The sequence below is a fragment of the Lichenostomus cassidix genome, chromosome 2 (genome assembly GCF_008360975.1).
Source record: "Lichenostomus cassidix isolate B80296 chromosome 2, HeHo_3.0, whole genome shotgun sequence".
Taxonomy (NCBI): domain Eukaryota; kingdom Metazoa; phylum Chordata; class Aves; order Passeriformes; family Meliphagidae; genus Lichenostomus; species Lichenostomus cassidix.
Genome location: NC_139482.1, coordinates 150,251,834 through 150,276,576, shown reverse-complemented (window position 1 = coordinate 150,276,576; position 24,743 = coordinate 150,251,834). Strand labels below are relative to the sequence as shown.

The window sequence follows — 24,743 nt, the reverse complement described above, 5'->3', positions numbered from 1 at the left end:
CTGACTTGCAGGTGATTTTTGGGATTGGGAGTGTTTTGGGGACTGGAGGACATTGCACAGCTGGGGGTCACAAGAAACCTGCACCTCCCTCCTGCTTGGCATTCCCAATATTTCTCCTCATATTTTCAGCTCCTGTTTCTCCCCAAGGATCTGCCTGTCTCAGGCCCAGGATGGGCTTTTCCATATTTCAGTTTGGAAATATTTCCATATTTTGTTTGGAAAGCTGAGGGAAATGGTGCCACATCCCCTGTTTGCTCTGCAGATGTTCCTCGCTGGCATCCCAAGGTTGTGCTGAGCTTCCCAGGGTGGGAAACACCAAATGGGTTGGAATTGGGAGAATTCTGGCTGCTCCATTGTAGGATCCTGGAATGGTTTGGGTTGGAAGGGATCTTCAAGATCATCTCATTCCAACCCCCTGCCATGGCCAGGGACACCTTCCACTGTCCCAGGTTGCTCCAAGCCCTGTCCAACCTGGCCTTGGACACTTCCAGGGATGAGGCAGCCACAGCTTCTCTGGGAATTCCATTCCAGGGCCTCACCACCCTCACAGGGAACAATTCCTCCCCAATATCCCATCTAATGTTTCCCTATTCCAGTTTAAAGCCATTCCCTGTGTCCTGTCCCTCCATCCCTTGTCCCCAGTCCCTCTCCAGCTCTCCTGGAGCCCCTTTAGGCACTGGAATGGACTCTAAGCTCTCCCTGGAGCCTTCCCTTCTCCAAGCTGGACATTCCCAGCTCTCCCAGCCTGGCTCCAGCCCTTGGAGCATCTCTGTGACCTTCTCTGGAATTGCTCCAGGAAATTCCTGCCATTTATGTGCTTATGATTCCAGATCTGGATGCAGTATTCCTGGTGGGATCTCATGAGGGCAGATAGAAGGGTTAATTCCTACTTTTTTCTGTCCCTCTGGACATGTCTCCTCTCTAGCCAGGGCAAAGACAGGTTTAGGAATAGTAAAAAGCTCTGGATCTGAAGAAGAGTCTCCAAAAAGCTGATTCATTTGGGAGTTTTGACGTGGAGGAATCAAGAAAAGTGCGTAGGAAGAGATTTTGTAATATTCAAAATCAGAGTGGTGCTAAAGGAAGGCAGAGAACTGACTGAATCAAGAGCTCCACCTTCCTGCCAGTGCTAACCCTCTCCACTTTCTCTCCTCCTGCTTCCTTTCCTCCCCAGTCCATGGATTTTGAGAGATCATGGGAGATAAGGAGAGAAATGGCACCTCCAGGCTGCAGGAGGCTGGAAAGATGAGAGAAGCTGGACAGATGGGAGGAGGCTGGAAAGATGGGAGGTGGCTGTAGGACCATATTCCAACCTTCCTGCTTATCACCTCCCGAGAAAAAGAGATTTAAGACGTTGCACAACGTGCCTGAGTCTCCATGATCTGACCTTTCCTGGGATACAGGGAACACTTGGCCACCTGAGCTGACTTCAGGGACTTGTTCTTTGTGTAGGAATTAAAATTGCATGGAAATGGAGCACAAAGAGCTCCAAAATCCTGGAGGAAAAGGTGTGAGTAGCTCCAAACTCATGTAGAAATTGGTGTGAGTAGCTCTGTGCTCTCCTGCTCCACTCCAATTAGCACCAACAGCCGGGTGGATTGAATTTCACACGGATTCTTGTCACACGTTGTCACCCGGAGCTAAATCAGGTGTTTCCCGCAGGTGCCAAGTGCTCCTGGCTCGGATTGCGTCTCTCATTACTCAGATTGTGGGGATTCACTCACCCAGCCTCTCTCCAGTTTTGCACCTGAGCTCAGACCAGCTCAACCTGCTGGCTCCAGCAGCAGCAGCCACAGTCCAAATTATGAAAGATAAGAAAAAATGTGAGTGCTCAGGAGATAAGGGCTGGTGGCACCTTGCCTGTGACCACTTTGCAGTGCTCAGGGTCTTTGTAAGGACAATTGTCGGAATTCCACTGGTGGTTTGTTCAAGGCGATTTAAATAAAAGGAATTTTTTCTCCTTATTTTAGTTTCACGTGGAGGTTTCTCGTCGTAAAGCTGGTTGGAGCAAGTTACAAAGCTTGAATTTTGGGAACAGTGACAATTTAAAAATACTGAAATTGCCCTGAAAATTCCTCCCTTTCTTGGGAAATGGGCTGGGAGGAGGGATTTGCACTTTCCTTTCTTGTCAGGAGGTGGCAGCTGCAGGTCCCAGTTCTGCCAGTGCGTTCCCTTAGGATGTACTGGGATGGGAGTGCTGACATTCCAGGACCACAAACCCCTTCTCCCAAGGGACACGATGGAGAAAGGAGTTCACCTGGAACCTGTGGACGAGGAATAAATCCAGCCCAAACCCCTCTTTGACCCTTTTTCCATGGCAGATGCTGTGCAGCCCCCTGAGCCCTCCCTTGCCAGCCTGTTTTCCAGGCTGAACAAATCCATCTGTCTCACAACTCCTCGTGTTGCCTGGGCTCAAATCTGTGCTCCAAACCACACAGAATATTGGGATCACAGGGACATGGTGGCACAGCTCAGAGAATCCAGTTCTGCCATGGCTGGGCTCTGGTTGGGCAGGAAGAAGGAGTAGATCAGGATGGGTGATGTTGTTGTGGGTATCTGATAACAACCTGATCAGATGGAAGTAGATAAGGCTTTTCCCAGAAAATTGGAGCAAAGCCTCACATTCCCAACTGCCTTCTTTTATTTGAAGCCATTCCCCCTTGTCCTGCCACTCTGTCCCTTGTCCCTTTTCCCTCTCCAGCTCTCTTGGAGCTCTTTTAGCCACTGGAAGGGACTCTAAGGTCTCCCCAAAACCTTCTCTTCTCCAGGCAGAACAATCCTAATTCAGCCTTTCCTCATAGGAGAGGAGTTGTTTTCCTCACCTTTCCCAAGGAGAAATGCTCTGGGAGCCACAATTCAGGGGTCAGAAACACCTTCCTGAAATCTTCAAGCACCTGGAGGCCAAACCTGGGCTGGTTTTTGGTGCTGGACACACTGAGCCTCTCACCTGGGCAGTGGAATCTTCACTTAGCTTTTCTACTGGTTTGTGCAGCTCCCAGCAGCCAAAAAACATGGATATTTCCAGCTTCAATGCCAAGCTCTGCAGGATTAGAGGGAGATGAAAAGGGCCTGGAGGCAAAGCTGGTGCTTTTCAGTCGGGTTATTTAGTGTTTTACACGTGTTGTCCTTGTTCTTCCCTTCTGGGTCAGCGAGAAGTGACTCAGGTAGGAAAGTATCTCCTGTTCCTCGGATTAAGTCTGGAACGAAGGCAGGGGATAATTAAGGCACATGACAGCTACACTGAGAGAGTGATTTACATTCCTGCATCATTAACAATGCCTTGGAAAGGCTGGATGGAGCAAATCATCCCCAAACAAGTGATTGCTGCCTCAGTCGGAGTTGACGGGAAGGGAAAATTCTCTCGGTTTGGAAGCAAAAAGAACAAAAAGGGAGCTGGGAAAGAATTGACAGGGAAGGGATTAAAATTCCTCCTGGTTATAAATATATGATCAATCCTTTCTCTGCACATCATAAACTCACTGTAGGAATTATGAAGTCCTCTGAGATTCCCCCATGGGATCACTGTATCCATGTGCTGGTGGCTGGCCAGGGAAGTGATGGATGGGAAGGTCTCACCCAGAAAGAGTTAAGAGCTACACAGAGGTTAATCTAAATAATAACCTGGAGATAAGAGGCACCTGCATGGAATTCAAAGAGGGAGAAAAACAGGTTGGGAAAAAAATAAAAAGGCAGGTGAATGATTACCTGGAGGGAACAGGACTCCTTATAAAAATAAATCACCCTGTTCCTTCCTTCTCGTCCTGGGGAACATCCAAAAAAATTGCTGAGCCTCAGGTGCTGCTCCGAGCACATGGCTGGGACACAAAGGGGGATCCAGTGAGGTTTGGTGGGAATTTGGGATGAGCAGCAGAGTTAAGGAACCCTTTTTGGGGTGGTCTCACCTGTCTGGCCCAGGTCTGGCATTAATCACATTCCCTCAGCTCTCTGCTGGAGCCAGGAGCCAACAGAACCCTGGGATGAATCAAAAGGAGAGTGACCAGCAGGTCAAGGGATGGAATTCCCTCCTTGTTCTCCACTCCCTGTAGATCCCACCTGGAGTTCTGTGTCCAGCTCTGGGGTCCAACAGCACAACGATGTGGAGCTGCTGGAGTGAGTCCAGAGGAGGCCACAGAAATGCTCCAGGAACTGGAGCTCCTCTGCTCTGGAGCCAAGCTGGGAGAGCTGGGAATGCCCAGCCTGGAGAAGAGAAGGATCCAGGGAGACATTAGAGCCACTTCCAGTGCCTAAAGGGGCTCCAGGAGAGCTGGAGAGGGACTTGGGACAAGGGATGGAGTGCCAGGACACTGGGAATGGCTTCCCAGTGCCAGAGGTCAGGGTTAGATGGGATATTGGGATGGAATTCTTCCCTGTAAGGGTGGTGAGGCACTGGAATTCCCAGAGAAGCTGTGGCTGCTCATCCCTTCAAGGCCGGGTTGGATGAGGCTTGGATCAACCTGGGATAGTGGAAGTTGTCCCTGTCCATGACAGGGGATGAAACTGGATGATCTTTAAATTCCCTTCCAGCCCAGGCTGTTCCATGAATGGGATGATCTTGAAGGTCATTTCCAACCCAAACCATTCCACGTTTTCTAGTCCCATTTCAGCGCTGAGGAGTAAAACAGTGCAGAGAGAACTCCCAAACTTCCTGTATCCATCTGCAGAACCAATCCATGTCAGACCCACCTGCTCCCAGGTGTGAAAAGCCACAGATCTGCTCAGCTGCACCCTGAGCTTTGTCACACTGAGGGGACACACGGCCTTCCCCTAAGGGAACCTTCCAGAAGCTCAGTAATGGGAATCACCCAACCTTTCCACGCTCCAGAGGCTCGGGAGAGGGAGGAGATGTCTCCAAAGCTGTGCTAATGTAATGGTTTTAAAGCCAGGCAGAAACATGTTGGATCCTGGCCATACATTGTAGGGAACTGTAGTAAAATCAATTAGCAGGAATAAGGCTGCTGTGACTAATGAGCTAATGAGTGGTGCCTTAGTGAAAATGGCTCTGAAGGAGCTGCAGGGTTGCATTCCTGACTTGTAATTCACAGGGATAGGCCAGAGTCAGGCTTGGCATTCTTTATTTTTCACTTTGCTTTTTCAGGTTTCTCTTTAATTTTTAAAGACAATCCTTACCAATGGGGGAGATAGAGAAGGACAGGGATACCTGTTTAAATCCACTCTTTCTTGTGCAAGAATCTTTGTGCAGAATTTTGGTTTCTGTGAGGGACAGGTGGGGACTGTGATGTCCCAGTGGTGAAATTCACGGTGATTTAATCCCTGGCATCTGCACAGAAGCAATTAAGTGCTCAGAGTAACCAACCCTTGCTGCTTTCGGGAGTGCCTTTCATCCCTGACCCGTGGAGCTGCTGGAGCAAATCCAGAGGAGGCCATGGAGATGCTCCAAGGGCTGGAGCCCCTCTGCTCTGGAGCCAGGCTGGGAGAGCTGGGAATGTCCAGCCTGGAGAATGGAAGGCTCCAGGGAGATCTTCCAGCCCCTTCCAGTGGATAAAGGTGCTCCAGGAGAGCTGGAGAGGGACTTGGGACAAGGGATGGAGTGTCAGGACGCTGGGAATGGCTTCTCACTGCCAGAGGGCAGAATTGGGTGGGATGTTGGGAAGAAATCCTTCCTTGTGAGGGTGGTGAGGGGCTGGAATTGAATTCCCAGAGAAGCTGTGGCTGCCCCATCCCTGGGAGTGTCCAAGGCCAGGTTGGACAGGGCTTGGAGCAACCTGGGATAGTGGATGTTGTTGCTGCCCATGGCAGGGGGTTGGAATGAGATGATCTTTAAATTCCCTTCCAGCAAAAGCAGTAGGATGTGACAATTCCATGTCAGCATCCTTTCCACCCTTAAATCCAATCCCATCTTTGTCTCCTGTATCTGCCTGCTCTGGAAGCTTGGGATTCATAGGAGATACATCAAGAGCTGATTAGAATAATGAACATGGAGAGCTCAAAATAATTATGTCAAGAAGGCTCTCTGTGCCTAGAGCCCTTAGTCCCTGAAACTCTGCCCTGGAGGTGGATGGGAAATTTTGGGACTTGCAGTAGGACCCATTCAGCCAGGAATTGGGCAGCCTGGGAGGTTGTGGGATTTGGAGATTTCCAGGCTGGAATTTGGAGATTTCCAGGCTGGAATTTGGAGATTTCCAGTCTGCAGCTGAGGCAGGTCTGATGAAGATTCCTCCACCCTGAGACTGCCTCAGCTGGCAAGGTAGCACAGGAAAGGCTTTTGGCACAGGAATCCTGGGCTGGAAGTAAACATTTGGCTGAACTTTTCCTTTTGTTTATCACAACAAACTCATCTGGAATGCGGAGGGTTCTGGTGTTATTTTCGCTTTGAACAGACACACAAAAAAAGTCTATTTATTAAAATATCCATCTCATGACGAGGCAGATTTACACAGATTGCGTCTTTTAATTTTTTTTCTTTCTGTAATTAGCGGGAAACCCCCCCAACTACAAGAGGTTGTGGCTTCCCACAAAATAATTCAACAAAACAACATTTAAATGTTCCCATTAGTCCTTGTTATTTTATGGGTGAGTTGCCAGCCCTGCAAAGCAGCAGCAGCACAGGGTGTGCATAAAAGAAGAAACATTTCAGGAGCCAGATAAGATCAACTGAAACCATAAACAAGGTGTGTTGACACCCCCCAAAACCACCCTCTGGAGCAAAGGAGGGAACAGGATTTAGAGCAGGGTGGTGGCAGGGATTCTCCCATCCAAGATTTTCTAAGGCGAGGGAGATCACATTTCAGCTGTGCAGGTGAAACCAGTCATTTAGCACACATTGTTTGAGGCCACTTAATACCAGAAACCCGAAGCCACACCCAATCCATGTTTTGTTTCTTTTTCTCTCTCTCTCTCTTTTTTTTTTTTTCCTTAAGAACAAGGCAAACATCATCAGAGGATTTCGCCCTTTTAATAGGATTATAACATTTTCTGCTGAACACGGGCAATGCCAGACTGGGAATACACCTAAATGTCTTCCCCTAGGTAATTTTGGGGCTGGAAATCACTGCTTAGCTCTCATAATACGCATAATTACTGTATTAGAGAGGCAACTGTGAAAACAATCCGTCGGAATTCCTGAGGGTGGACGTCACCCAGAAGTGGTTTGGAAAAGGAACAGGGATTGCTGAAATATTGAGACCACCTTTAGATGGGATATTAGGGAAAAATTCTTCCCTGTGAGGGTGGTGAGGTCCTGGAATGGAATTCCCAGAGAAGCTGTGGCTGCTCCATCCCTGGAATCTTGAAATCCAGGTTGGATGGGGCTTGGAGCAACCTGGGATATGGAAGGTGTCCCTGCCAATGGCAGGGAGGTTGGGAATGGATGATCTTTAAATTCCCTTCCAACCCAAACCCATTCCATGATTCTAGAGCTTTAGATTCGGAGAGATGATGATTGGGTTGTTCATCCAGTATTCCTAGAAAATCTTTTAACATTCCAAGGCAGGACAAGACAAATTGGCCTCGAGTTGCTCCAGGGAAGGTTTAAATTGGATATTAGGAAAAATTTCTTTACAGAAAGTGTTGTTGGGTATTGATTGGAACAGGCTGACCAGGGAAGTGGTGGAATCACATCCCTGGAACATTCAGAAACCCCATAGATATGGCACTGGAAGAAAGGGTTTAGTGGTGCTGAGTTGACAGTTGGATGGGATGATCTTGACATGTTTCCCAGCCTTAATGATTCTGTGATTCCAAGAGTTCAAGTGAATAACCCTGAATAAAGTTCCTTCAATTGTGGGATAATGAAGGTGGTGGAATCTCCAAAACCATCCTGGATTCAGCTTTTCCCCCTTCCTTAGTCTGTTTTTGGAGGGCACCTGGCAGAGCCACCAAAAGGCTCTTCCTTCCCATTTTATGCAATTCCACTCTCAAACTTGCTTATCCCATGCTGGAGGAGGATTTCCTAGCGTGGAGCTGGCCTGAGGTGCAGGAAAATCCAGCAGATGCTTGAGGCAGCAGGTTGAGAATAGAAAAAATGTTTGGGAAGCAAAAAACTCATGAGATTGGAACCACACTCAGAGAGGGTTGGCTGAGAGCAGAGGAGCTTCTCCATTCCATCCTTCCTCAGGATAATGAGGGATTCTCTTGGCCCAAATTTTCAGGTCCTGGTCCTGTTTTTTTCCCAGTGCTCCATGCTTTTTCCAGTGGGTAAGGGATTGAAAGTCAGATTTCCACTTCAAGACCAGGCTGGATGAGACTTGGAGCAACCTGGTTTAGTGGAAGGTATCCATGGAGAGGGTTTGGAATGAGATGATCCTTTCCAGTCCAAACCATTCCATGATTCTCCTCCTCCTGATAAACTCTGGGCCCCACTGAAGTTAAAAACATAAAGGAGGTTAAATTCCTTGATATTCCCATCCACCAATGCTTTTTTCCCCAGGATTTCTTAAAAAAAGAAATTTTCCATTCCAAAAAAGGGGAGGAAATATCCCCAACTGCAAAACAAGACCTTTACACCAGAATTATTTTACACCCCTGGCCTTCCACATCCTGTTTGGACACAAAACACCAGCTTAACCAATCCCATCCATTGTCCACCCTGCGAAGCTGAATTTTCTTCTCCAAGAAACATGAAAAGAGATGACGGAGCAGCAAGAGGTGGGGCTTGCTTTGGAGCTCCTTCAATTCATTTATAGCTCAATGAGACTTGTTTTTCCAGTAGATTTGGGTCTGGGGACAGAACCGGTACATGGCAAACCACCAGGATGTGTGACACTGGTGAAGAGTGGTGACAACCCTGTCAGCAGTCAACGAGGACTGTGCAAGATGAAGGTGTTTCTGTTTCTTCTGTTGGCTGCTGTCACTTGGATGGATTTCGGTGAGTTCCTGCTGGGATTTATCCAAACTCCTTCAGGAGAAGGCAGCATGATGGGATAGGATGAACTCTCTTCCCTCTGAAAGCCATGTCTCCTGCTTTTGGTGGTTTTCAGGGAAAAAAAAATCTGTCTTTGGAATATTTCCAGATGTTGAGGATGGTGATGGTGTCATTGGGATTGTCAGGTCAGGCTCTTTAGGAGGTGTCACAAGGCAGAGGGTGAATAAACCATGTCATTCCTGTAAGGCAAATTCCCACTCTCACTTTTTCCATGTTCATGCTCAAACTCATCCTCTTCTTTTTATGTTATTTTAACTTTCTGTACCTTTTTTGCTACTTATCCCTGGAAATCAGTTCCATGCAGTGTGTGGGATCTCTCAGAAAGTCTGTTCCATGTGTGATTTATCTGATTTTAGCCATTAGAACTGGGAAGGATGGGCTGGGACACTGCTGGTGGTCCAGGTACCATGGGGTTGATGTTTATTGTGGAATCAAAAAATGGTTTGGCTTGGGAGGAACTTTAAATATCATCCAAAGTGAGGCACTGGAACAGGTTATCCCAAAAAGTTGTGGATGCCAATCCCTGGAAGAGTCCAAGGCCAGGTTGGGCAGGGCTTGGAACAGCCTGGTCTCATGGCAGGGGGTGGAATGAGATGATCCTGAATGTTCTTTCCAACCCAAACCATTCTGTGATTCTATTCCATGATTCCATGATCCTCCCTCCATCCTCTCTGTCCCTATCAGCCCCTTGTTTTCACCATCACAATTTCTTGGACAAAACCTGTAGATCCCAAACTCTGTTGGTGTTCAATGGAAGTCCAAGGTAAATCCTGAGTAGGATCAATCCAGGATCTGTGACTGTTCATTGGGATATTCTCAGATCCAGACAGTGCCAGGTCTGATTTTATCTGTGCCTGGCTGGGATGTGGAGCTATGTTGGGATTTTTTAATTCCTATTTATTTCCTTTTTATGCAAGGACATTTTCCTCCCTCCCTCCTTGCTGAGCAGATTCTGCAGGGGAGGAACAGGTGGTGGCTTGTTTGGTTTTCTTTTCAGAGACAGAACACAAATCCAGTGGGTTGGATTTGTCCAGGATCATGAAATGTGAGACTAAAAACGATGTTTCCTCCTAAAGACAAATTTCACAACTGCCAGACACGGAATTAATGCAAACAAAGCATCAGGTCGCGATGGGCAGAGGAAGAGAATGAAGTTTGCTTTGAATGAAAGCAGGAAAATCGCTGTGTTTGTTTAGAAAAGGGCTTTTTTCTGGCTCATTAGCTAAGATGGTGTCTATTTTCATGGGGTGACTTGTTTGCCTGAGCCTGCTGAGATCCTATTGGAGCTGCCCTGAGGGGAGATGAATAATTTCTCATTTTCAGTGGGATTTAAGGGAGTTTCCCCAGGATTGTCACACAGACAGGGTGACAAGGACTTCCCAGACCAAAGAGAGGCTGCTGGGCTGTGATGGAACCAAAATTCATCGCTGTGGTTGTAAAACACACTTTGAGGTGTCTGCTGGGAGTGGAAGGGAGGACCCAGAGGAGACAACCTAGATAAAGAGTTGGGTTCCTCAGAAAAACCTGCAGAGAGCAAAACGCCCTGAAAACTTGTGCAAAAACGGCTTTTTTTGAGCATAGGAAGAACCAGACACTGTTTTGATTTGTTATCTTTAACTTGGAGAGCTCTCTGTCACAACAATCTGGGCTCTTCAGTATTTTTCTCTAAAATTTCTCTGTCTCAGAAGACTTCAGGCACTGAAAGATTTGGGCTGTGGTTATTCTGTGGTTGTAGGAGCTGAGAGGCACCTGCAGCTCCCAAGGGATTTACAGCTTAACAGGGATGAGGAACACCTCTGAACTGGTGAGAGATGAGGCAGGAGGAGCTGGATCAGGATGGATTTGGAGTCTTGAGTGTCAAATTTTGTTTCTGTGGTCTCTGTCTAGAGCAGAACATGTTCCCATGCAATCCACTCGTGGGGCTGCTGTCACCCTCTCTTTGAGGGTGGTGAGGCCCTGGAACAGAATTCCCAGAAAATCTGTGGCTGCTCCATCCCTGGAAGTGTTCAAAGCCAGGCTGGATGGGGTTTGGAGCACCCTGGGGTAGTGGGAGGTTCTCTTGTCCATGGCAGGGAGTGGAACTGGAAGATCTTGAAGGTCCCTTCCAACCCAAGCCATTCCATGGTTTAAAATAACTGCTCACACTCTTTTCACAAACCCAGAATCTCCACACAAGGAGAAGGGTTGTGCTCAGTTTGTTCTCGTGGCTCAGTGGATTTGATGGAGAGAAATTCCTTCTGTCTGGGACACATTCCCAGCCTTTGGAAGGAGCTGGCAGAGTGGACAACACCAGAGGGAATTCTCCCTCCTGCAACTCACTTTCAAATCTGACTTTTTTGTGTGTATATCCAGATCCTTCACCAAGGGGATAAACCTGACCAGATAAACCTGACCTGATAAAGTGTCTGACCTGAAAAACTGTGGATATTTTCTAACTGGATTTCAGGAAAGACTTTGATGCTCTCTCCAATAAAATCATGGAATCAGGGAATGGTTTGGGTTGGAAGAGACCTACAAACCATCCAGTTCCACTCCCTGCCATGGACAGGGACACTTTCCACTATCCCAGGTTGCTCCAAGCCTTGTCCAACCTGGCCTTGAACACTTCCAGGGATGGGGAAATCTCTTGGGAAAACCTCTTCCAAGATCCTCAGGGACTAGCAGTTGAGGCATGGGCTGGGTGAACTCCTCTCTTCTGAGGAAAAGCTGGAACTGCTTAGGCTGGAGAAGTGAAAATTCAAATTGTGAATCTTATAAATGTCTATAAATTCCTGAAGGGAGAGAGCCAAGAGGATGGAGCCAGGCTCCTTCCAGTAATTGCCAGTGCCAGGACCAGGGAAAGGAAACTGAAACACAGGAAACATCAGGAAACATCAGGAAACATCAGGAAACACTTTCTGACTGTGAGGGTGAGTGAGCACTGGCAGAGGTTTCCCAGGACAGTTGTGGAATGTCCATCTTTGGAGATATTAAAACCCCACCTGGAGACACTCCTGGACAAGAGGCTTTAGGTCATCCTGCTTGAGGGAAAGGATTGGACTGGTGGAGCTCCAGATGCCCCTTTCAACCTCCATCATTCTGGGAGAGATTCTGGGAGTTTGGGATCTCTTTCTGATGCTCTACTAAAGTCAAGTAGAGAAGCAGATCCAGAGAACAGAGAAATAAATCAGCCCCAAGGTCTTTCCTTTGTCATGGGGTTTCCTCTGTGTGTTGCTCTGTCTTGTTTGGCTCATCACAAAGGCTCTGAACCCAATCTGAGGCTGTGCTTTGACCACCAGACTTTTGTGTTTCTCATTCCCATCGGTCCAAATGCATTCTATTATTCCATTCCTGATCTCAGCATGATTATTTTGGAAAATCCCTCCTGAGAAGTAGCTGGAGGAGCACAAACAGGACCCACACTGAGACCATCCTCATATTTTCCATCCTCATATTATTTTCCATATTTTCCTGTTTTCCCTCCTCACAGGACAATCCTTGCAGTGTTACACCTGCAAGGAACTGACTGCAGTTGAGAAGTGTGTGACAATTGAGAACTGCACAGAGACTGAGATCATGTGCAAGACTACCATGTATTCCCTGGAGGATGGTAAGGAAAATTCCTTCTTCATCCATACTTTTGGCATGAATCAGTGTTTAAATGTGGAGTTCTCCTGCTCTAGTGGGAAGCAGTGTTTTTCTGAGAGAATATTTGGTGAATGTGAGCTCCTGGTTAATGCTCAGAAATGAGATTTAAAATTTTTAAAAGGTCGTAGGGTGATGGGAAAACAGGGAATGGCTTTAAACGAAAAGAGGGTAAGTTTAGATTGGATATTAGGAAGAAATTCCTCCGTGGGAGGGTGGTGAGGCACTGGAATGAAATTCCCAGAGAAACTGTGGCTGCTCCATCCCTGGAAGTGTTGAAGTCCAGGTTGTTTGGGGCTTGGAGCAGCCTGGGATAGTGGAAGGTGTCCCTACCTGCAGCAGGAGTGTGGAATTCGATGATCTTTAAGGTCTTTTCTAACCCAAACCATTCCTTAATTCTATGACACCAATTCCTGGTCATCACAAGAGAAAAGAATGGTAAAGCTTCACTAAGACAAGCACAGCTCTCCTGTTTCTCCCAGTCCTAACTCTTCCTGTTTTGTTTTCTTTTTCCCATAGTTTATCCCTTCACGGGAGTCTCGACTGTCACCAAGATGTGCTCTGACACCTGTGTCCCCTCCGACGTGGATGGCATCGGGATGACACGTCCTGTCACCTGCTGTTACTCTGACTTGTGCAACGTTGATGGTGCAGAGAGTTTGAGGATCAGCTTGGTGCCAGTTGGGATCCTGGCAAGCTCCCTCTGTGCCTTTTTCTGGACTAGATTGTGAGGGTTGCTCGTTCTGAAAATTCCATGAAGAAAATAACTCCCCACCAGCCCAGCTTTCCATGTGGATGCCTCATGACCAACCCTGAACAGCTCCCAAATATTGGGTTTTTTTAGTATCCAGCCTTTTCCCACAACCAAGAGAGAAGCAAAACTCAAGAAGGCCCAACTCAATTTTTTAATTGATTTTTCAACAACTCCTGCAAAATTAATTGTGGAGTGTCTTTGCTGTGCTTGTCTGGTTGGGTTTGAAGTACAAAATTCAAACGTGTGAAGGATATTTAAGGCAAAAAACTTTGATAAAAGCTTTCCCTACCTTTTTAGAGCAGGTCTTCTCCACTCCATCATTTTGTGCTGCTCTTCCTAGACCTCCTTCTTTGTACCTAAAAAATTAAGGAGACACTTCAGTGTCCAAAATGTGAGGCAAGAGAATAAATTTCCTGTGCCAATGATCTGATCCAGGGAGGTTAAAGTTTCATGTTCTCTGTACCCTTTTGAACAAAATAAAAAGAATCTTCTGTTAAACCTGTGGTGATCACATTTAATTTTCCTTTTTTTTTTTATTCCCAAACTCCACCTTTCAGTATATTTCATACAGAGTTAGGTTTTGTGGTCAGTCCTACAGCAGATGGATGAGACATTCACCATTATCCCTCACTGGAAGTAGCCTTCCATCAACATTTCTTCCATCAGCTCCCCTTGGGCAAATTTATATTTATTGGGAATATTGACTGATTTATGTGATGGTTTTCCCCCGAATTTAGGGATCAGTGGAATGACTTTCCCGCTTGCTTTAATCCTCCAGAGCATCATCTGCAAATCCTCATGTGTTGGTCACATTTTGATCCATCCTGATCTGGTTCTGCGTTTCCCTATAATCTCCTTTCCAACACCCAGCAAAAATATTCTCCAATTATCACCCTGCTCCTGATATTTGGAATAATCAATCAAAATGTGATTTAAAGTCTTCCATGTGGTTTCCAAGAGAGGTGGTACAATTCCCACCCTTGGAAGTTTTCACGGATGAAGTCCATGAAGTTTTCATGGATGAAATCCTTAGAAACCTGGGCTGACCTCAAAACTGGGAGCTTTGATCAGGAACTTGGATTAGGAACCTTCTGAGGTTGTCTTTCCAGCCTCAGCTCTCTGTAAATGACGATGCATCACTGGGATCACTGGAGCACAAACACCAATATTTCCAGGCATTCCACAAGGAATTGGGAAGAAATTCTGCTGTGGGAGAATGGTGAAGCTCTGGTACAGGTTTCCCAGAAAAGCTGTGGCTGCACCATCCCTGGAAGTGTTCAAGGCCAGGTTGGATGGGGTTTGGAGCCACCTGGGATGGTAGAATGTCGCTGTTGAGCCGCTAGCAGAGAAGAAATCCCGGATTCTCAGCGTGGCATAGAACAGAGCTTTATTATTTTGATTTCAACTTATATAGACTTTTCAGAGGTCACCCAGATTGGTCAGCCAGAAACCTCCCCCTAGGCCTGATTGGCCAGGCCTGAACTGTCCAAATCTCGAGACACTGTTTTCATAACATCCAAACTTTATCTTTGTTTATAAAACACAGAGGAAAGTTCTCATGGGAAAGACCTGTGCTAGCCACAGTGGAAGGTGTCCCTGTCCATGGCAGAGGCTGGAACTGGACAATCTTGAAGGTCTTTTCCAACTCAAACCATTCCATGAAACTCTGTTCACTCCTTGGTGGGGATTTCTCCAGCTCTGCCAAAACCACAATTCCTGGAGCCCAGTGGGTTAACCCAAAATGTGCCACCTGTGACAAAACTGGGAAATCCCAACAACCATCCCGAGATTTCATTCAGGGCAAGCAGTAAAATTGTTCCGTGTCCTTCAACCAGCCCATTGATGATTCTCTTGAACCACTGAGATTTTTTGAGGTCCCCACCCTCCAAAAATCATCAGCCATGGCTGATTGCAGCCACCTCTCTGTGCTGTCATCTCTTTGAGGAGCTGCACGAGGAGGAGCTGATCCTCCCCTCCCTTCATTGGCCACGGATGCTTCACCCCTTTGCTCTCTGGCCAGTTTGGTAGCATTTTTCTTGCATTCTGGGTGTTCCTGGCAGGGATCACAGCTCTGGGGGGAGATCTGGTCTGAAAGGCAGAAAATCTAGGTGGGTGAGGTTTTGGAGTTGCTCCTTCTGCAGCAAAGTGGAGCTTTCTGACCACAGGGTGATGCTTCATGGTTCAATATCAACACGAACCTCTTCGTGGGTTTGTATATTTTCTGATATAAAAATTAATGTATTAATTAATACATTGGCTCTGTGCCACCTGGTGTGAAGCTGTCCTCACCTTCCTGCTTCTGGAAATGTCTCTGATTATTTGTTTCTCCCCAACAGCCACAGAAGGGTTTTTTTGGTTCATTTTTGCTGAAATTTAATTCCCTCCTCACCCAGTTGACCTCAAGGTCCATATTTTTTTTCTGATCCTCCTCACTCCTGGGGACTATTCAAGGCTCTCCCTGAAGGTTTCCCTGCATTTGTTTAGGAATATTTGGTCACTTCTGGCCTTTCTCCTGTCACCAGGAATCTTTGGCTAAGTTTGGCTCAATCTTTTCTACACCTTTTTTGAAATGCTGGGAGAGGACAACAGTTCATGTTTCACACACAATGCAAGGAGAACTCCAAGGAGACATGGAAAACGTGTCCAAAAGCTGTCTGAGGAAATCAGGACTTTCCCTGCTAAGTGGAGTCTGGCTTTGGAGCAGCATCCATCCCACACCTTCCTGATATTTGTGTGGAGTTACCATCTAACTTTTTGTTAATGGGAAATAATAAAGTGATCTGTGTTTTCCTCCTAGCTCAGCTCAGGCATGAATTTTTGTAGGACAACCTGGCTCTGGTTTGTTGCTTCATCTACCAACCTGAGAGCTTTTCCCATGGGCCTGGAGCTGTCTGAGCAGATTCCCTCGGGAGCAGTTAGGAATCAGGCAGGACTCTGGATAAACACAACCTCACTGTACACAGAGCTAAGCTCCCTACATTATTCCTCTGAATACATTTTGCTTTCTCCCCTTTCCCCAGAGGCAAAGGCAGGTGAATTCCCTCTTGGAAGCCCTCCAGGTAAAATCCAGCTTGGTGGCTGCAGGATATAAGACTGGAACCTGAGAATCAGCAAACAGCCCTGCCAGAACATTTCACTGCTGGCTCTGGACTGGCATGAAAAATAGGGATCTGTGTCAGATCTGTGTCGTGCTCCCAGTCCTCTCAGGATAGATTCCATCCATTGTGTTTGTTAATTCTTCCTGGAGGAAGTGTTCCAAGAGGCTGAGGCAGTTGTGATTTCCTGCTGGGATTGCAGAGCCCTTCAGTGACATCCTGAGGAGGAGGCACTGAGGTTTTCTTTTATGTCCCTGCACAAAAAAGCCCTTTGCTGCTGCTGCTGCTGCTGAAAATGTGAAATCTGAATTTCAGCGCTGCTGGAGTTGTTCCCTCTGGAAGTGAATCCCTCTAATTTCCTGGGACACCTCCCACTAGACCAGGTTGTTCAAAACCATGTTCATCCATACCTTCAGCACTTCCAGGGAAGGGGCAGCCACAGCTTCTCTGGGAATTCCATTCCAGGGCCTCACCACCCTCACAGAGAAAAAATCCTTCCCAATATCCCATCTACCTTTACCCTATTCCAGTTTAAAGCCATTCCCTCTTGTCCTGGCACTCCATCCCTTGCCCAAAGTCCCTCTCCAGCTCTCTTGGAGGTCTTTTTAGGCACTGGAAGGAGCTCTGAGGTCTCCCTGGAGCCTTCTCTTCTCCACATGAACACCCCCAGCTCTCCCAGCCTGTTAATCCAGTGCTACCTTACTTCCTGGGACAAAATCCCTGTTAATCCAGTGCTACCTTACTTCCTGAGACAAAATCTCTGTTAATCCAGTGCTACCTTACTTCCTGGGACAAAACCCCTGGATTTTTGTACCCAAACAGAGCATCCCAGTTTGCACACGCAGAGCTCGGCCTAGACCAGGAAGCAGAATTTTAAAATCCAGGAAGTTATTTTCAAAACTGATCTTAAAAACAAATCTGGATGACTTCCTTCAATCCGAGGAGAATCCCCGTGGTTATGTAAGGAGATTATCTTTGACTTCAATGCTGTGTCAGTGTGACTCAGGCCCTGGAGGGCAGGGCTGTGTCACCAGGCCGTGGTCATGGATTTGCAAATCTCTGCTCCCTATGGCAACCCCACTATCCCCTCTGCAAACAAACTGGGAAGGACTTGGACCCAGCTCAGGGATCTGAGGGAGAATGGAAACTCTTGGAAAGATATCCAGATGGATGTGACAGCAGCTGAGGTCTAATGAGAGGTGGTTTGGGGTAAAGCAGAAATAAAATGAGTTGTCTCCCACTATGGATGCAGATCTGGAATTACACATGAGGTTGGAAAGCAGCTCTGGAATCTGTGGTCCAGTTCCCTGGGCTGGTTTGGGAGAGAATTCAGCTGCTCTTCCCAACATGTGGATGGAAGTGCTGTTCCAAGGGCCATTTTTGGTGAATTATGGAGTTTTATAGATTTTTCTTAGGCCGCAGTGAGATGAAGGTGGGATGGGAACTGAACCATTCTTTGTAGTTCTCCCTTATTCATGGATGAAGAATATTTCATGGAATAATTCGATGGTTTGGGTTGGAAGGGATCACAGGATCATATCATTCCAACCCCCTGCCATGGGCAGGGACACCTTCCACTATCCCAGGCTTCTCCAAGCCCTGTCCAAACTGGCCTTGGAAACTTCCAGGGATGGGGCAGCCACAGCTTCTCTGGGAATTCCATTCCAGAGCCTCCCCACCCTCACAGGGAAGAATTCCTTCCTAAAATCCAATCAAAATCTTCCAAACAGAATTGTTTCTGTTTGCAGGGACATGTTTACAGACTAATTTTTTTGGTGTAATTAATAATTTAAATCTCTTAACGAACCACCCAGAGTTTTTTATTTCATGACTTTTTGCAAAGGGCTTTGGTTCAGTGCCACACATGACGATTCCCAGGTTTATGGTGCTGCTTCCGTGACCATAAAATGAGAGGAATATTTATCAGCCAGCTTTGATGCTGAAGTTTTTTGTATCTAAATTCAGGCTCTGAGCTCCTCAGAGGAAAAGTTGCTGTAGAGCTTCAAAGCCTTGTTCCAATGATTTGTTAACTTGGCAATGAGCTCTTCCCAGTGCTCCCATTTGATTGTATCCAGGGAATGCAGAGCATTTTCCAGGTGCAAAGCTTTCCTGAGAGGAGGATCTCACAGAAAGCTTGGCTGGAAATGTTGCATTCTCCACCCCCCAAAATCAAGGTCTGGCTGCCCAGTGCATCCTTGTCCCACTTATCAGCCAGAATTAGAATATGCAGCTATTTATAAGGAAAACCTACATCTGGATCCCAAAAATAGAGTGGGATAAAACCTCATGAGGAATTTTAAAAAAACATTGGAAATAACAGTGCTGTATTTCAAGAGCTCAGGTGTATCATGGGTCTGCTTTGCTTAAAAAGCTGTTTACTCCAGTGGGAACTAATTGCATCTTTCCAGACCTATAGGATGGCAGGATACATCCCAGGGATTGAACACTGAGTTTCCAGGAGAAAAAAAATGCTAAAAAATGAGGAACAGGAACTGTTCAGCCTCATTTCTCCTCCTGTGATTAGGAAAAAGATGATCCCACTCTGGGCTGGACCTGGCAGGGCTGCAGAGAGGAATCTGCTGCCGTTCTTTCCCATGGATTGCTCATTCCCCTGGGATTGGGCGCATCCAGGAATGGCAGAGACATTTCCTGGGGTTATCTCTACCTGGGTGCTGGGAGGAGGTGACTTTGTCACTCTTTGCCCCCAGAAGCAAAGCTCGAGGATCTTGGAGCTCATCCAGCTGCAAACATCTGGGGGGGCTGTAGCCAGCTCCTACACACCCCTAAAAGCCTCATTAGTCTCAGGTGCACCTAATGCTTAATGAGCCAATAATGTTGTCATATGTTATTCCAGGGTTTGGATGATTACAGGATTCCATGAAACCTGGAGGGAATGAAATTAACTCCTCTGTGGCCTCCAGGGCTGGCAAGAGCCTGAAAAAATAACCAAAGTTATTGAGCAACAAGGGAGAAACTAGAACAGAGCTCCATCCATCCATCCATCCATCCATCCATCCATCCATCCATCCATCCACATCCTCTCCTCTCCTCTCCTCTCCTCTCCTCTCCTCTCCTCTCCTCTCCTCTCCTCTCCTCTCCTCTCCTCTCCTCTCCTCTCCTCTCCTCTCCTCTCCTCTCCTCTCCTCTCCTCTCCTCTCCTCTCCTCTCCTCTCCTCTCCAGATATTCCCAGAAAAAAAGAAGGAAGAAAATTCCATGCATGAAGATCCATTTGCACTTTGCTGCCACTTCTCACATGACACAACCTTTTCCACAGGTTTTGGATGCACTTGTGTGACCAAATGATTGTCTCCTGAGCAGAAAGTCAGGGCTTGACTCCACACACCTGATATTTCTTTCCCAGAGACCTTGTGACTCATCAAAGCAGCCTCTCCTGCCAGGAATTGCATTTTATTTAAAAAAAAACAAGAAAAAAAACAAGAAAAAAAAACAAGAAAAAAACCCAACACTAGTGGGACTCTCAGCTGTGTTTTTCTATGGAATAAGGATTCATGAATTATCTTTATAAAGGAGTAATATTGTAGCTCAGAGATTGAATAAAACATCTCTCAGCTCCTTTATCCAACCCAGAAGACACAAAACAACAGATCCTCCAAGGACCCTTTTTGTGATGTTATTCTAACTCACGACATCCTGCACAGAGCTTGGATTTCTCAAGGTGACAGTCAGAACTAACAATAATTATTGTGCTTGGAGTGCTGATCTTCCAGCAGCAGATCTGAACAGGCTGGAGCTCATGGAAATACCATCCAAGAGCAGAGAGAAGAACAATAATTTATTCTCCAGGTGCTTTCTGACCATCCAGTGAGGGTCTGGAGCAGCGCCTTGCCAGCAGAGCCACAAAGGGTTCAGATGAATTTTTTTTTCTTTGAAGAAATTATAAGAAGAAATAAGAGTAAGAATTGACTCTTACAAGCTCAAGAGACCCTTGGAATGTGCTTGAGTTTAGCAGCAAAAGCCCCTTGAGATAACAAGACTGTCTCTCTGTGCCTGAGGAACCCCAAGCTGTGACATCGTTGCCTTTGGGGAATACAAATAGATTTTTTTTTTTACCTGCTGTTGTCCTTGGATCACAGGAGAAGTTTCTGAAATCTTATTTTTGCCGTGCCAGCTCTGTGCAAAGATAAACTAAGACGCCATTCCCAAGCTGCCCATGGAATGTGGTTTAAAAAACCAATTTTGTGGAGAAAAGTCAGATATTTTGGCATTAATTGACATTCCTCCTCTGCTGCGAGTGCGTCAAAGTCTGTCACCCTCCCCTGGGTGTTTGGTGCTCTTTCAGACTTGGGTGGCATCTCCTGACATGGTGACAGCTGTCTCGATGCTAAAAACACCTCTTCCCCCGTGGCTTCTCTCCCTGGAGATTGGCAGCAGCCAGGAGAGATTAGGAACAGAGTCTGGCTTGTTTTCAGCCCGGCTTTGTAAGGACACAGCTCGTCTGATGGTGGCTTTCTGCACGAGCAGGTGACAACCCAGAGCTGCTGCTTTGGATTTGTTGCGTGGCAGGAGTTTGTGAAGTCCCTGTGGATTTCAGGAAACAGGTTTTTGGGTGGCAAAGGTTCTATTGAAGCTTTTGCTGGGGTTGAAGACACCTTTGTAAGGATTCAGAAGATCTGTGAGGAAGAACTACGTCAAAGCACGTTGATAATGAGCTCACGGTGAGCCTGTTCCCCCTTTGGGTCGATGTTCCTCACTGGGAGCAGTGGCACATCCCTCTGCAAGCATCTCCCACCCCTGCTGGCTCCCAGCCTCCCTCTGGAATGCTCACACTGCCCAGGGCACAGTTTCGACTGGCAGAATTCCACCCTCCCCCGGGATTTCACGGAGGCAAAGCCTTGAGCCCCAGCCTGTGTTTGCACCTCGTCCGGGAACTCCAAGGAGTGTGTGGAGCAGCAGAGCTCAAAGAAAGGGCAGATCTTCTCCCAAGCATCCCAAACTCCTCACCCTGCTCCTCTGGTGGGATTTTTGGAGGTGTCCTGTGCGAGGCCAGGAGTTGGACTTGATGATCCATGTGGATCCTTTCTGATTCAGGTTATTCTGTGATTCTGTGATTCTAAATCCAAAATTACTGCAGGAGCAAATGTCCTGACACTGGAGCACTTTGACTTCACCCAACCTGCTTTTCCAGGGAATCTTTTATTTATATCTCCTTCCCTGATTATTGGGTGAAAGCAGTTTCTAATTCAAGGATGGAAGGGATGGATGTCCCATCCAAATACAGCTGTCAACAAGACAGGAGTAGGATATTCTGGATAATGAATTCAGGACAAGGCTGTGCCTTAAAACAAGATTTGAACAGTGCTCAGTGCTGGGGTGTCACTGCTAGTGTGATTGAGGGCCATCAAATTGTCCTTGGAATGGGCAGGAAAGACCTGAAAACATGGAAAACATATTCACCCCTTGTATCACATGGGCCTGTAGTGTCAGGACAAGGGGAATGGCTTTAAACTGGAATAGGGTAAAGTTAGATGGGATTTTGGGATGAAATTCCTCCCTGGGAGGGTGGTGAGGCCCTGGAATGGAATTCCCAGAGAAACTGTGGCTGTCCCATCCCTGGAAGTGTTGAAGTCCAGGTTGGATGGGGCTTGGAGCAACCTGGGATAGTGGAAGGTGTTGAATGGCAGAAGGGTTGGAATTTGATAATTTTTACAGACCCATCCAACCCAAACCATGATTCCATTAAGAGACCTTCTGGCCAAAGGCAGCCTGTAGGATTTGTGTTCAGATTCTGGAGTAGTTTTTTGGGACTCTGATCCATGGATTTCATCTATTTTAGCTTTCAGTTGCCTTTAACATGTTGGATCTCATGGATTTCAGCAATTTGCCCAACACAGACCTGGTACAAAACCGTTTCACCCCAAGGCACAACCTCCTCACCCACATTTACTGAGCATATTCAGCAACTTAAAGCTCAATCCTCAAGATGTGTGGCTGGAGCAAGCCTGGAGCCACCAATGTGTGACAATTCCCATCTGTTCAACGGGGACTGAGGGGAAAAAGGGGGATCAGGACCCAGAGCAGGGCACAGAAGGATTAAAACACATCCTGTGTGTTTTCAAACCTGATGGGAATGCGCAGAGTGGAGCCACCCAGACCATCTGCCTCAGCCCTTTACGACACTCTGAGCGTCTCTCTCGTATCCAAGTGACCCAAAATGACTTTTCTAAATTAAGATCCCAACCACGACACTCTGCTCGACTTCCTTCCCCCTCAACACATCTGCTGCTGACACTGAAAAGGTTCTTTTCACCTCATTTTTCGGCTTTGTTTCCAGGCCTGGGGCTGTGCAGAATAAAGAGGGAAAGAGGCTTCTGTGTTCCTCTGGAATTAGGGATGTGAGAGTCAAGCAGGAGAAAAATGAAGATATCCAGGAAAGGATGTGCTGCCGTGTCAGAGGCAGATGCTCCAAACCCTCCAAAACCCTAATATGGAAAAATAGCTCTATTTAAAGACCGGAAAAAAGCGCACATGATAGGTTTGAGATGAGGAATAATTTGGGAGTGATATCGAAAATGATATCGCTGCTGCTGTACTTCAGTGCTGCCAGGCGCATTTCATAATTAATAACTCCTTCAGATGGAGTGACTTTCCTTTGAGGGTGTGGAATTAAACATTTAAATCCCTCTCTGTAAATACAAGGCTGTGACAGAGCTCTCCAGAAGCCTCGCAGCTACACTCTAATGTATATTTATATTCTGGAGAAGTATTTTTAGCAAGAACTACAAGTCCTCTCTGCGTTTGATGACATCAGAGCTCTGTTTTACATGAAATGTCCCGACTGCAAAAATTATCCCCTTCTTTTTCCTGCTCTTGGAGTGTTGCAGTAATTTCTGCCCTTGTCTTGTCTCATCCCTCTTTCTTTCACCTTCATCTGGATTAATGCACATTCCAAGAGGGCTATGTGGGTTTTTTCCCCCCTCTCTCGCTTCCAAAGAAGATAAAATATATAAATTTTATTTAAAAATAAAGCAGCCGAACAGCTCCTGATGTTTCCCCACCTCTGCAGTCAGGGCTTGCTGGGATAATAACCACCACTGATGGTCTGACCAGTGTCCTGCTGTGGAAAGCAACTGGAAATGATCCCTGCTGGGAAACACAGTCCTTTAAATATTCATCCTGCTGCTCCTGGGATGCTTCTTTGGGAATCCTGCCCAGGGCAAAACCCCAGGATTCAGCCTGGGTGCTCATTCAGTTCAAAACCAAGCTGAATATTCTGCGTTTCCAGAGGAGCAATTATTTATTGGAATGCCCAATCCCCTTTCAGAAATCATGGAACCCACAAGGAAAAGCTACTCAAGCAAACACAGCCCTGATTTTTGGCTGGAGTGGGACTCAGCAGGGTATCCCAGCTGGAAAATCCTCAAAGATGAGTCTGTTATTCTTTATTTCTTAATTTCTGGGTGGAAAAAAGCACTTCAGATTTGTAACTGGAAGCAGGAGATGCAGATGGGGAAGAAAACTCCTCTCTGTGAAGGTGGGGAGGCTCTGGCACAGGTTGTGTTGGAGTTCTGTGGCTGCCCCATCCCTGGAAGTGTCCAAGGCCAGGCTGGATGAGGCTTGGAGCACCCTGGGCTAGTGGAAATTGTCCCTGCCTGTGGCAAGGGTTTGGAATTCGATGATCTTTCAGATCCCTTCACCCCCAAACCATTCCACTGATCCTCCACACCTCTAAGGCTACCCCACATTTGAAAAAGGGCTGGAAGGTGATGGAAAAGGCAAATTTTTTTGCTAGATAAAGCATAAGGAATGCCCTCAAATCTGGAGATAAAACCTCTGGATGTGCCAGGAAGAACAAACCCTCAGAGGGACAAGAAAAATCCTTCCACACAGCAACACCAGCTCTGGATTCTGCCTGCTGCGAAGCCTCATCCGGCAGGGTTGAGAGGTTGCAGCTCTTTTTGTGGCCCTTTGGAGACACATTTTCCTCTGTTCTATTTTCTCCAGCCTATATTTAAACTTCTCCCTCCCTGTGTCCACTCGACCTGGTGACGCAAAATTCCGGCCAGGCTCTTTGAATCTTTTTCTTGAATGCATTTCCTGGGGCAGTGGCACTCGTGGGTTTAACTCCTAGGGAGCAAAATGAGGGATAAATAACAGCAATAACCAAAGAAACAGCAAATTCGATTTTTTTTAAAGTGCTCCCAGCGATGCCTCTTCAGCCTTGTGGCTGCCACAGTGTGCACAGGTGACTTCTAATGCCAAAAAGGGCATTTTGTCCCCCTGACACTCTTTGTGAAGGGTTTGTCACCTCTCCTAATCAAGGGATGTATTAATGGTGCTTTGAAGAGAAAAATCTGCTTTTGATTTTGTTGTGGCTCCAGGAGAAACTCCTGGCTGTGTTGGCAGGTGACACCTCGGTGACAGGAGGCCCTG

At 46.8% G+C, this 24,743-nt stretch overlaps 2 protein-coding genes across 2 annotated transcripts in view; both read left to right on the top strand.

Annotated features, from left to right (window-relative positions):
* The window catches only part of LOC146442497 (lymphocyte antigen 6E-like), a 377,509-nt gene that overhangs the window by 43,037 nt on the left and 309,729 nt on the right, over window positions 1–24,743 (top strand). The window lies entirely within an intron of this gene.
* On the top strand, window positions 8,649–13,754 carry LOC146442506 (ly6/PLAUR domain-containing protein 2-like). The gene is made up of 3 exons (XM_085053695.1): window positions 8,649–8,821; window positions 12,348–12,467; window positions 13,022–13,754. The coding sequence occupies exons 1-3, from the start codon at window positions 8,770–8,772 to the stop codon at window positions 13,231–13,233; spliced, it is 384 nt and encodes a 127-aa protein (XP_084909821.1). The 5' UTR covers window positions 8,649–8,769; the 3' UTR covers window positions 13,234–13,754.